The sequence below is a fragment of the Drosophila sulfurigaster genome, chromosome 3 (assembly GCF_023558435.1).
Source record: "Drosophila sulfurigaster albostrigata strain 15112-1811.04 chromosome 3, ASM2355843v2, whole genome shotgun sequence".
In the NCBI taxonomy this organism is placed as follows: Eukaryota; Metazoa; Arthropoda; class Insecta; order Diptera; family Drosophilidae; genus Drosophila; species Drosophila sulfurigaster.
The window spans coordinates 1,125,605-1,137,861 of record NC_084883.1 but is presented as its reverse complement, the minus strand read 5'-3'; the positions used below and the strand labels follow the sequence as shown (position 1 = coordinate 1,137,861).

The 12,257-nt window shown below is 38.3% G+C and overlaps 2 protein-coding genes across 2 annotated transcripts in view; both read left to right on the top strand.

The window, feature by feature from the left end:
• The window catches only part of LOC133840973 (uncharacterized), a 48,856-nt gene that overhangs the window by 21,305 nt on the left and 15,294 nt on the right, over nucleotides 1-12,257 (top strand). The gene's annotated exons all lie outside the window — the stretch shown is intronic.
• On the top strand, nucleotides 7,362-9,382 carry LOC133840968 (probable cytochrome P450 6w1). Its single transcript, XM_062273197.1, has 3 exons — nucleotides 7,362-7,862; nucleotides 7,928-8,713; nucleotides 8,775-9,382. The coding sequence occupies exons 1-3, from the start codon at nucleotides 7,401-7,403 to the stop codon at nucleotides 9,048-9,050; spliced, it is 1,524 nt and encodes a 507-aa protein (XP_062129181.1). The 5' UTR covers nucleotides 7,362-7,400; the 3' UTR covers nucleotides 9,051-9,382.

Here is a 12,257-nt window from a genome sequence, read left to right as displayed (position 1 = left end):
TAGTTTTCGTTTCGCTGTGTCACGAAACTTGACTTGAGAAGCGCGTAGAGAGGCTCACATCGTTAACAGGCTATAGATGTGTAGAAAAGTCTTATAAATATTTTCTAATTCGTTAATTAATAGCGTTAAAAGTTTGATTAAGTAACGAAAACTCGAAGTTCTTTTTGGTCTATAGTATTTTTATGTAGTAAATATAAATATTTAAGTTGTTATATTATATTACAAATTGAATTCTTGAATTGAATGAGTAGTATTTTTTGTTAATCTCAAACCTATACCATAAATCTACAATTTGTGGTCCTTTAACTTTTTATGTCATTCAGTTATTATTAAAATTGAAATTTATGAAATTTTAAACTCGCTTTACTTCGACTTATATTAGCTCCATTAGACAAAAGGTCTAGGAAACGAAAAAAATGTTGTCCATCCCGTCGCGTTGCATTCAACCACCCAAAACACATATAGAAAAGTTGTGGTGTTGTAATCGGATATAAGTCGTACTCTCCAGAGAGTTTTTCAACGGTCACAAGCTAAAATATATATATCGAAAGAGCGAAAGAAAAGGCTAAAAAGTGAAAACCTTTTTAGAGTCAGGAGCGCAGTCTACACATAACCCAAGTAACTAAGCCATGCATAGAATTTCGCATTTGATTATCAACAGAACCAAAAAAAAAAAAGTTTAAACAAAAATTTCAAATATTTTAAATGCAGTGAAGTGTAAATACTCTAACATTATCTAGGAAGCATTGCCTTGAATTAAACAGTTAGAAGAAGTTGCAAAAGGGTTTATGTTAAAGATACCTTCATTATAGTACAGACGTTATTTCGATTCGATGCGGTTAATAGACAAAAATAAATGAAAAGGCTGCCATAGTCAAAGGCAATGGCCAAGGGTTTAATGGTCTACCCCAACAAGTCCCCAAGTGACATACGCAGCCTGCGTCCGGAATGGAATCGGAATGGATCGGGTGTTTTCAGCTGGGCGTGTGCCTTGGGGGCGTTATAAACAAAAAATTAAGCGCATACGTGAGCTGCATGCGGAGATGTGATGTGGAGCCGAGTGCTCTAAAACAAGGACCTCACACGAAACCAACCATGAACCATGAGCCATTGCATGCGTTCGTTCGTTTTGTTGTCAGACCGTCTGGTTCACGTTCCGCATCTCCCCACATCCCGTATCCCGCATCCTGATGCCGGTCTAACCCAAACTGGCGCATCGTTTTTTGCTCATTATGTGCATAGCAGTTTTATAACAACACAGTAAAAAAAAAGGAAAACTGAAAAAAAATTGATGTATAAAAACTACCCTCATGGTTTCGTATGTGCTCGTTCATGCTATTTGTTATTAAATGTATCCCGGCTTTTGAACGCATCGAATCGCATGCGAATTTCAACTGCGACTGAGGTCGCTGTCTGGGCCGCATTCGTGCGTTGAGGGCACGCATTTTGTAATGGAGAGCTGACCACAGTTATATGTGAGTAACTCTTATCTGTTGGTCGGGAACATTTCACCTGTCCGCAGACGTTGTTCATTAGCGCCCCTAACGCAATTTATTTCCCCGAGAGGGAAGCTCGCTCAAGTCAACTGGAGTCAAGTCAAGTGTCAAGGCACAGGAAGTGGCGTTTTAGCACCTGCAAAACTACACCTTCTTCAACTTCAACTTCAACTTCAAACTTCCAAGTTCTTTTGCTCCACGACTCCAACAAATTTGTGACAGTAAATCGGCTTCAGTCTGAAGAACTTCCTATAACTTCATTTCTCTAATTGTTCGCCAGCAAAGGCACTAGGAAAAAAAAAATTGTATTTCAATTCAATTTCAGATGCTTATCGAAACCACAGGCCCAGGGCGGGCTGTTGCCCTGGACACTGAACATCCGAAATACCCTCAGAGAAATTCAATGTTGTAACTTGTACTTTGTCCAAAGAAAGCAAAAATCTATTTTCATTACGCTGACTGCCTTCAGTTTTCTTGCTCGGGTTTTTGTGGGCGATAAGCCCTGAGCCCAGACACGAGGATGCGGATGTGGATGTGGATGTGGATGTGGAGATCAAATGGAAATAATAGTCAACCAGCTAAGCAAAGGAGTCCCCTTCTCGATATCGCTGCACGTGACCAAATTATTTTCCCTCTCCCGACAACACGTCGTCAATGTAATTTTCTCAATGTGCTCACTTCACGTATCCCTCGTTCAAGCGTCTGCCCTATTTATGTTTTATACCCGTCGTTGTCGTTGCCTTGGCTGACTAACAATTAGCGTTTTGGCTCGGCTTATGCGCATCTATAACCATATCCATGTCCACATCGAGACGGCTGCTTCTTGTTTTGCGGCTTAATCAAAATCTATTGGCCAAATCGCTATACTCGCACTCTTCAAGCCAGGTTGTTATGTAAATCGTTATACGGCGCCTTTGTTAGTATATAAATTATGTTAATGGCATTTCGTGCCACTTCCCACTTGCCACTTCCCTCTTGCCACTTGCCACTCCACATCTTCTTCTCCGGTCTCTCGGGGCATTGGCGTGTTAAGTGTCCTATCAATTGCCGTCTGTATTTTGTGGGTTAATGAATATAAATATCTTAATAATACAGTATTACATTCGCACAGAAATATACTTGTACATATTCTTCATGATGCGACATCAGTTAACATTCCAAGTTGATTTCATTGGAGCATTTCACACTTCAATTGTGGAATTTGATAAATTATTACCCAAGAGTTAAGAGAATGTTTTTGTGTGAAAGCAGCAGATGATTTCAGCAATTCGCATTGCAATTATATTAATCATAATTGTCACATTATGGTTAAGCAAGTCGATTAAACACATAATTGAAAATTGTGCTTCAAGGTCAGACACAATTTTGATGTTTAATGATTGAGATGCACAATGAGGAATTTGAAATATACTTTGAAAAGAGCGATGGAGGGACTTTTCCTTAGAATTAAAGAGCTGAATGATAATTGTTATTATTGTCCTTTGGTTAGGTAAATTAACATTTAAAATGTTTAATAAGATTACTTAAATAATAAAGAAGAAATAGAAATAAATGTTGAGTTTATATGTGCAATAAAGGATCTATTGAATAGTGGCTTTAATATTTATCAAAATACTTTTTGATCTCTCTATTATTAGTTGACAAAATGTTAATAAAAGAAAATTCACAAAATATTTTATTAAACAATTAATATATTTCAAAAGAGGAATTGGTGTTATTTAGTACACATAATATATTTAATACCTATACCAATCCACTTCCTCATAACTACGTTCTTTTTTGAATTTAAATCTCGCTAATATACACTAAGTAATAAATAAAATAGTGAGTTTCTGTTTTCCTTATGACTTTTAATACCCGGTACCCATAGAAGGGTATTATAACTTTGTGCCGGCAAGAAATGTGTGTATATCGGTACTATATCGGTATACTAAAGATACCATCGAATATATATATATTTTTTGGGATTTTTGCAGTATTTTTGGAATATTTTGAGAATAATACCGCAATAATAGCATTTTATTCAAAATGGGTAGGGGGTATCTCACAGTAGAGCACACTCCACTGTAGCTTTCTTATGTCAATTATGTCAATTAATGAAGATTTGCCGATTTTCATTTATTTTACTTATTTAATATATCAATATATCCAAGTGGTGTGGATGAACTCTCTATTATTTGATATATTGAAATTTTCTCAAAAAATATAAATTTAGGAAGATTTGCTGTGAAGCAGATACTACATATATTTATTGTATCAAAAAAATAATCATATTATCACTCTGACAAAATGTCAATGAAATTAGATTTGCATTGAAGGCTCTATTTAATAGGGACTTTATTATATCAAACCATTTTCTGAGAGCTCTATCATCTAGACAATGAAAATATCACGATATTGGCGAATATGAATAAATAGTAATAACTTATACCTATTTCCATAATTGCTCAAATGGAAGAAAATATCATAATATTTTTTTTGTTGATTTCTCTTTAATCTTTATTAGCTTTGATCGCAAATGGCATTTACTTCATTGTTGCCTGATCCTTATTTGGCTGATGGAGAGAAATTGAAAACTGCCACCACCCATGCAGTGAGCATTATGCTATGCAGGGAAATAAGGGAAAGGAAATGGAACTAATCCTTTCAAAGTGCGTTTGAGCTGCCACATGCTGAGCAGCAAATGCAACATTTGCGCTCAAGGACACGCCACATCAAGAAATAAGTAGAATTGAGAATTGCGAGGGAAAACATAAACCCAACAGGATGCAATAGAACTTATCCGTAGAGAACCCAACAACAACACTTCTTGATGCTCTTAATGATAGTGCTAGTGTTGGAGATGACGTTGCCGATGACGATAGCGATGGCGATGTGTTTGGTGGTGGTAAGGTTTCTCTGACATCCCCTGGGGGATCGGACAGGGTGTAACAAAAGTCGCGTGGAAATGAGCCGACGGCGCATGCAATAATTCAAAATAATTTGAGCAAACAATTCAAGTGGTTTAGGGGTTCCTCTCGCTACATCAACAAGCATCGACGAGCAACAGCACTATATGACTGAAAGTCGAACCGGAACAACAGACACGATGAACCAGGAACCAGGAACCAGGAAAACAATGACACGTGCACAAAATCCCTCCGAAATTAGAGCCAAACATTTAAATGAGAGTTGGACGCTCTGCTTACCTGCAACGAAAGCGAGAGGAGAGAAAGAGAATGTGAGATTAAAGAAATTTCATATTTTAATTAAGTTGTGTAAAAAATACATAAAAAGTGGAAATAAAATAGCACGTAAATGCTGAGTAAGAGCGAGAAGAGAGTAGAGATTACGAGTGTTTCCGAACTTTAATGGAGTTCGCATGTGGCGACTGGGACCAATTACGGAAAGCAAATCGTAAATTGTAAATTGTAAATCTATGGTCACTGAGTTTTACGGCCTCAAATTGCAGGAAACATAGCAAAACACCATTAAATAAAATTGCGACCTGTAATACAATAGATCGACTGCTGTATACCTTGTAAAGGTCTAACATATCGCGTTTATGAAATACTTGTCAATAAAATTAATCTTTTTGATGAATATTTCTAACTATAGATATCTTGTAATAAAAATATTTATATTCATATCCTTCTATTAGATTAGATTTTACTTATATTTATATATTTATGTTATATAAATAATAAATTAGTTTTTGTTAAACTCATTTGCCTTTATCGTTTGTTAGCAAGTATATATATTATTCTCAATTTATTTTCGATCTTGAACTTAACAAAAACTAGTAAGAAAGTTGCAGTCGAGTGTGCTCGACTGTGAGATGCCCGGTACCCATAAAAAGAAAACAGAGCTGCATTAATCTTTAAAAATATCAAAATAATACACCACAAAAATACTAAATACTAAATTAAAATATACCATACAGTCCAAAATATACCAGATTTTTAGCCAAAGCAAAAAGATCCCTAGTAGGTTGGCGTTTTTGCCCATACAAAACTATTTCTATACTTTCGACAATGTTTATCTGATCGCGACTCTAGCTTAAAAATACGCTTGTTATTGGAGTTTTGTCAATTTTCGGGAGTTGAAGTGGGCGTGGCAACAATTTGAAACAAACTTGATCTGCGGGCAAATATAACAAGTTTCTATCTCTTATAGTCTCTGAGATCTATGTGTTCATAAAAACGAACGGACAGACGGGCATGGCTATATCGTCTCGGGTGTTGACGCTGATCAACTTTATTACTTTATAGGGTCGGAGATGCTTCCTTATTTCTCTTACATATATTTCCTGCCGGAACAAAGTTATAATACCCTTTTACACTATAGGTAGCGGGTATAAAAATTAACTACCCTTCTTATGATTATTCATATTTACAGAAAAACAAAATGCATGTGGCACGGCTTCCAAACTGGCTTAAATTGTATGACAATTAAAAAAGGGAGCAATCAAAAACATTTATTATTCTTCATATTTTTTTTTCGCTGTCGCAACATTGTTCAGCGCTTAATCAACGGCGTCCAAAATTCTTCCGGGAGCAGCAGCAAAAAACCCAAAATACAAATAAAAATGTAAATATTAATAAGCGTCAATATGCGTTCAACTGGCAGTTACTGAAGTATGTGTCCGCCTCAGCGGGTAGGGCGGAGGGTAGAGTTGCAAAGGAAGTGGGAGTTGCGAACGAAAGAAGCCAGCGAAAGGCAAGGCAAACAAACAAACAAACAGCCGCAGACGCAGCCACAGCACGAGAGACGATAAGGAGTCGAGAAGGGGTAGCCCAGTGGGTGGCGAGGGCTGCAACTAGCAACGATAGCAAAGCCAAAGACCACACCCCAAAGCGATAGCTAAAGCAGACGGCGCCCCTGGCTAAACTTTCCAAGCCACCCGAGCCACCCAAACCCGAAGTCAAAGCCGAAACGGCGTCGCATCGTTTACCACTCGACGACGGGCGACGAGTGTCGAGTGAAGAGTGGGGAGCGGGACGGGCGGGCAGTCAATACGCTAATGTGAGACTAAACACGAGACCGAGACCGAAACCGATTTCCGTGAATGTGCTGCTAAGGGGGAAAGAGGCGAGAAAAAAGCACGGAAAAGGGGGGCGCCAAACACTGATACAAAACTTGATTAACACTAAGCAAAAAAGAATTGAGCATGTCACAGTGGCCGACTTCGTAAGTAACACTGACTGAGCATATGATAAGGAGAGTTTACTGTCCAATCGTGCCGCGTTCTGTGCAATTCAAGTGTCCGACTAAGAGGTACCCTGTTTAGCTCTTAGATTATACTGCGTAGAAAACAATATATTCCGTAATTACAGTTTTACATCAATTCAAATTTTATCAGGGAGGTCTTTTGACTTGACGGTCAACGCATTATCAATGAATTCGACACACAAGGTTTAATTGATAAGAAGAATATAGTTTATCATCTTTAAGTGTAGTAGTTTAGTTTATTCGTATAACGAACGATTGTTAATAGTCTGGTTTATAATACAGATATTTGAAAATAATTTTATACATTTTTAAAGCTAGCAATCGAACTGGCAATCTAAGTATCTATTTATAAAGAAGATATTAATAATTCTTAAAATAGCTTATATACATACTTGAAAATAAGTATTAATTCCACTAATTGAATTAAGAAACATTCTTCGATAATGTTAAGCAACCTCAGCAAAACATTAAATAATTGAAATTACCAAAAGTACAATAATTCCCCACAAAACATTCAATTAAAACAGGGTACGCAAACATTTCGCATTGTCACTTTCTGCATTGTCATCGCCGATCGGCAAATTAAAATATTCACGCGACACTCTGAGAAAGCAAATCTTGTTTACTTACTTATAAGCAAGCGCGAGAGCTGAAATACGCAGTAGTCGCAAATCTACGTACGGAGCGAACACAATGTTTACGGAGCTTCTATTACTGATAACCAGTTTAGTGACCGTGTTCATTATCTGGCAGAAGCGAACCCATACCTATTGGCAACGCAATGGGGTCAAATGTATCAAACCGCTGCCCATCGTAGGCAATGTGAAAGCTTTCCTTACTGGAAAGGTGAACTTCTTTGAGCAGATGAGTTTGCTTCACACGGCCAAAGGATTTGAGAACGAACCTTTGATCGGTGTCTATTTGCTTAGGGGTCCCGCCATACTTGTACGTGATCTTGACCTCATCAAGACTATAATGATTAAGAAGTTCAATTACTTTGTGAATCGAGCTCTTCAAACTGATCCACATCGCGACCCCCTCGGCTATAACAATCTATTCTTCGTCCGCAGTCCGGAATGGAAGGGTCTTCGCAACAAGATTTCGCCTGTGTTTACCAGCGGCAAGATCAAGCAAATGTATCCACTCATGTTGGAAGTAAGTCTACATCGATTTATAGAAAAGGGGACAGGAAAAGCTAATTGATTTAAATTGTTTTACAGATTGGCAAAGATCTGGAATCGAACATTCAAAAAGTGCCCACTGATTCTGAGATTCGGATTAAGGATACTTGTGCGCGGTTTACCACAGATCTTATAGCAACTATCGCTTTTGGCGTGAAAGCGAATTCTCTTAGCAATATAAAAAGTGAATTCTTTAATTATAATATGGCAATCTTTGAATTGTGCTGGCAACGCGCTTTGGATCTTGGCATTATCTTCATGCTACCCGCTTTGGCTTCCATAGCTCGTGTCAAGTTGTTCTCGAAGAAAACGAGCGATTTCTTCTTTCGAACCATTTCTTATGTTTTATCGGAGCGTGAGAAATCTGGAGTGCATCGCAATGATTTAATTGATGTTCTGTTGGCTATGAAACAAGAAGCAGCTGCTCAATCAGAAAAGGGAGAGAAAGCTCTCAAATTGGACTATTTGGTGGCTCAAGCTGCTCTATTTCAGACAGCAGGCTTTGAGACTAGCTCATCTACCATGACCATGTCACTTTATGAATTGGCACTCAATAACAAATTGCAAGATCGATTGCGGGCAGAGGTCAAGGAATACTTTGGTGATGAAGATCACATCAGCTATGAGCGTTTGCAGGAAATGCCCTACCTTAGTCAAGTTGTCAATGAGACTTTGAGAAAGTATCCCATTGTCGGCTATGCTGAGAGGGAATGCTTGCAACCCGAGTCCGGAGAAAAGTTTTCGTTGAAACCATACTACGATCTGGAGGTACCCAGTGGCATGCCCTTCTATGTGTCCACTCTGGCTATACATCGAGATGAAAAGGTACTACAGTTCGCTTTATTTCTGAGTGATTTTACTAATAATTGTTTATTTATTTTTGCAGTACTGGCCAGATCCGGATAAGTACGATCCCGAACGCTTTGCTCCGGAAAATCGTGACAATATCAATATGGATGCCTATATGCCATTTGGCATTGGTCCTCGGAATTGCATTGGCATGAGACTTGGTCTTCTGCAAACTAAGTTGGGTCTGGTTCACTTGTTGCGCAATCACAAAGTGCTCAAGTGTGATAAGACGGTGGAGTCGATCAAATTCCAGCCATTAAGTCCCGTGTTGTCATCCGATGTGGACATCTTGCTGCGATTGCAACGTGATTGAATTGATTCGATTCAATAAATATAGTTTATTATTTTGGTGAAATATTGCTTGGATTGCTACCACTGTTACTGTCCCCAAACTTGGGGGCCCTTCTTACTTGCGTCCTTCACACGCCTACCATCACCACCATTGCTTTCGCCTTCATCAGGACAACCACGAGAGCCGCCTAGTCCTCATTTGGGTTTCGTGCCCGTTGCCATCGTCATCATCATCAACATCAACATCACATCAACATGAAGTCGTGGACTTTTGTGAAATGGAACTTTCAACACCGGAAGCAGCGTGTTGCATGTATTTATGTAGATATTAGCGCAGCGGCTAGACCGGCCTTCTACACCATATGAACTGGCCCCTCGGCCGGTCTAACTTGGCTCGTTCTCTACCCGAATCCCATTGCCCTCACCCTCATCGTTGTCCCCTTTTCCTCACCCTAAACCTGCGTTCGTCCATGTACCATCGTGGGGAGTTTTAATGTTGTTGTGTGTTTTTTATAAGCGCGACTATAAACCAGATTTGGCAGACCTCTTTACCCTAACATATTCAAAACCATGGCTGAGGGGAGATGGAATGCGTTAGATTCAAGTGGGGTGAGGTGTGACCGTGAAAGGCTAGAAGGATCAGACCCCGTGCGATTGTGTGTGCTCCGCGGTGAAATATGCACAAGCAGCCACGACAGCATTGGCAAAGCAGGCAAATAGTCCGAGGGTAAAGTATAGAAAAGAACAGAAAAGAACAGAACAGAACAGAACAGAAAAGAAAAGAGCGAGTCAGAGTCGCAAAGAAAAGAAGGAAGCAGCAATTTTTGGAATGAAATTATGCATTCATAACCATCGACGAGCCATTATAGAGGGGTTTGCCCATCACATGCCGAATCGAAGTCGGAAAGTTGGCTACACGAACAGAGGAGTGATAGAGTAAGAAAAGGAGAGAAAAGTTGCAGCCGATGGGACAGGTGTGGTTATTTCAGTGGATATTCAGCATGAAGTTAAGTGAATTTCAGTTGAAAAGGAGTTAAATCTAGAAGGGACTTGTGCAATTGAGAGCACAGATATAGATGAAGGAAGTTGAGCTTGTTTAACTTTTGTGGAAGTTGAACATAAGGGGAAACACACGTCTAAGAAACTTACTTCAAGAGTTGATGGAAACACTTGAGACAAGGTGGCTGAATCAAGGGTCTGACTTTTAAAGAATGTCATTTAAAGAAACCGAATGAAGATGTTATATTAAAAATTATTCTAAAAGAAGTCTTTAAGAGATTAAGAAAAGATTGTGTTTGACTAAGAATATGCATGTTCATAAAATCGTTAAATGGCGATTGACTTTTCCATGGAATATAAATACATAGAAATGTGATACTTTAGTTCTAAAGCAACTAAAATTTAAACTAAAAAGTCTAATCAAATGGATCGAATTCTTATTTCTTATTTAGTTATTTATAAAAATTACTAACACAGAAAAGTTTTGGGTAGAAAGATGATTGCGCTGATTCAACCAGATGGAGATCGAGATTGACTACTTTAATTTATAATTACGAACATCAGGCAATTGCAATGATGTTTGTTATGAGCTTTAATCCACTCGGCAGCAGAAATATTATTTATAGATTAGAGTTAAGACTTTTATCACTGAGTTGAAATATGGCATAGGGTTGTTAAGTATATATAGCTCACTAGTAATTGGTCACTTTTATATTCGGTTATTGGAATTTTTGGTCAGTAAAGCAGCTCTAACATTTGGTCAATGGAATTGATCAGGGACAACCCTCTTCGGACTTTGTTCCAACCCTTAAGCCCTTTATCGAATGCACTGCATGCAGCAACCCTAACTAGGATTGTCGTAGACACACACACACACATACAAAAATTGAATCGCGCAAGCCACTGCTGTAGTAAGTTGTTATTATTTGTTGCTGGATCTTGTTTAATTTAAAAAATGTCACGCGGACTTAATACCCTAGGTTGCAAGTTGCCCCAGGACCTTTCCTGCCTCTACCCCTGCCTTGGTCTACCCTGTTGAGCCTGGCAGGGCGCATGCATCAGCAACATCAATGAAATGTGTAAGCCTTTGACTTGATGCTACTGTTGATGAGGGGGTCGTATGTTTGTACGGCATGCAACTGCGAAAACCTGTTTGATCGGAACTTGTTCTCAAGGGTTTGACCACTGGCCACACCCGACCCCATGCCATGTGCCAAAAAAATAAGGAAGAAAACAAAAGCTGCTGACCAGATAGGGGCAGAAAATCTCAAAGTGCATATTATTAAAAAGCGAGACAGAGATAGAGGCAGAAAGAAAAGAGAAGAGTGAAGCAGCCCCGTGTGCTGTGTCGCGTGTTCCATCATAATTTTGAGCAGGGTCTGAAGACTGGGGACAGTCGAACGGTAAACGTTTTCACGATAACATCTGGCACGGCAGTTCGAGTATTGCCTTGCGACGATTTGCGACGAGGGTTGCTCATTGCATAATTATGCCATTGTCCAATGAAGTTCGTAATGCCACCGCTGCTGATATAATCTAATTTGTGTTCTTCAACCAGGGGTTCAACTTGCATATTTTGGGGTAGTTCGCGACACTGGTTTGGGGCATTTGTCATTTCACTCCAAGATGACCCAATGACCCACAACTTCGTTTATTTATTTTGACGATTCTTAAGTAATTCATAGCTTATTAAATTGCAAAGTATGAGAATTGCAAAACATGTATTTATGGATTGGATGGAAGAAATATAGAAAGGTAAACCTCGTAAGAATCGAAGATCAATAACATAAGAGAGAATAGCAGACAAATAAATAAAGAAATAGGAGGAGCAATAATTTATGGAACTAGCCAGATTGTCCCTAACTTCGCCGTCGTCATTTTATATCAAGGTGCATTAAATTGTTCCTTATTCTATAGAAAAACTTTTAAAAGTTTCTTATTTTGATCAAATTAATAGTACACAAATAGTGTAATGAAAGAGATTATTTGTTCGCACAGTCGTCTTATATTACAAAATGTTTTAAAACAGATTTGTAATATTTTTATTAAATCGAAAATTAAAAATTCTAATTCGAGAATGTTATTTTATACATAAACCTGAAATTTTTGAAAAAATAAATATATTATTTATTTTCCTATTATTCAAATGTAACTTGTAAATTTGAAAAGTTTGTTTAAAGACTGAGAGCTCATTTAAAAATCTACAACTCTTGAACTTAACCATGTTCTT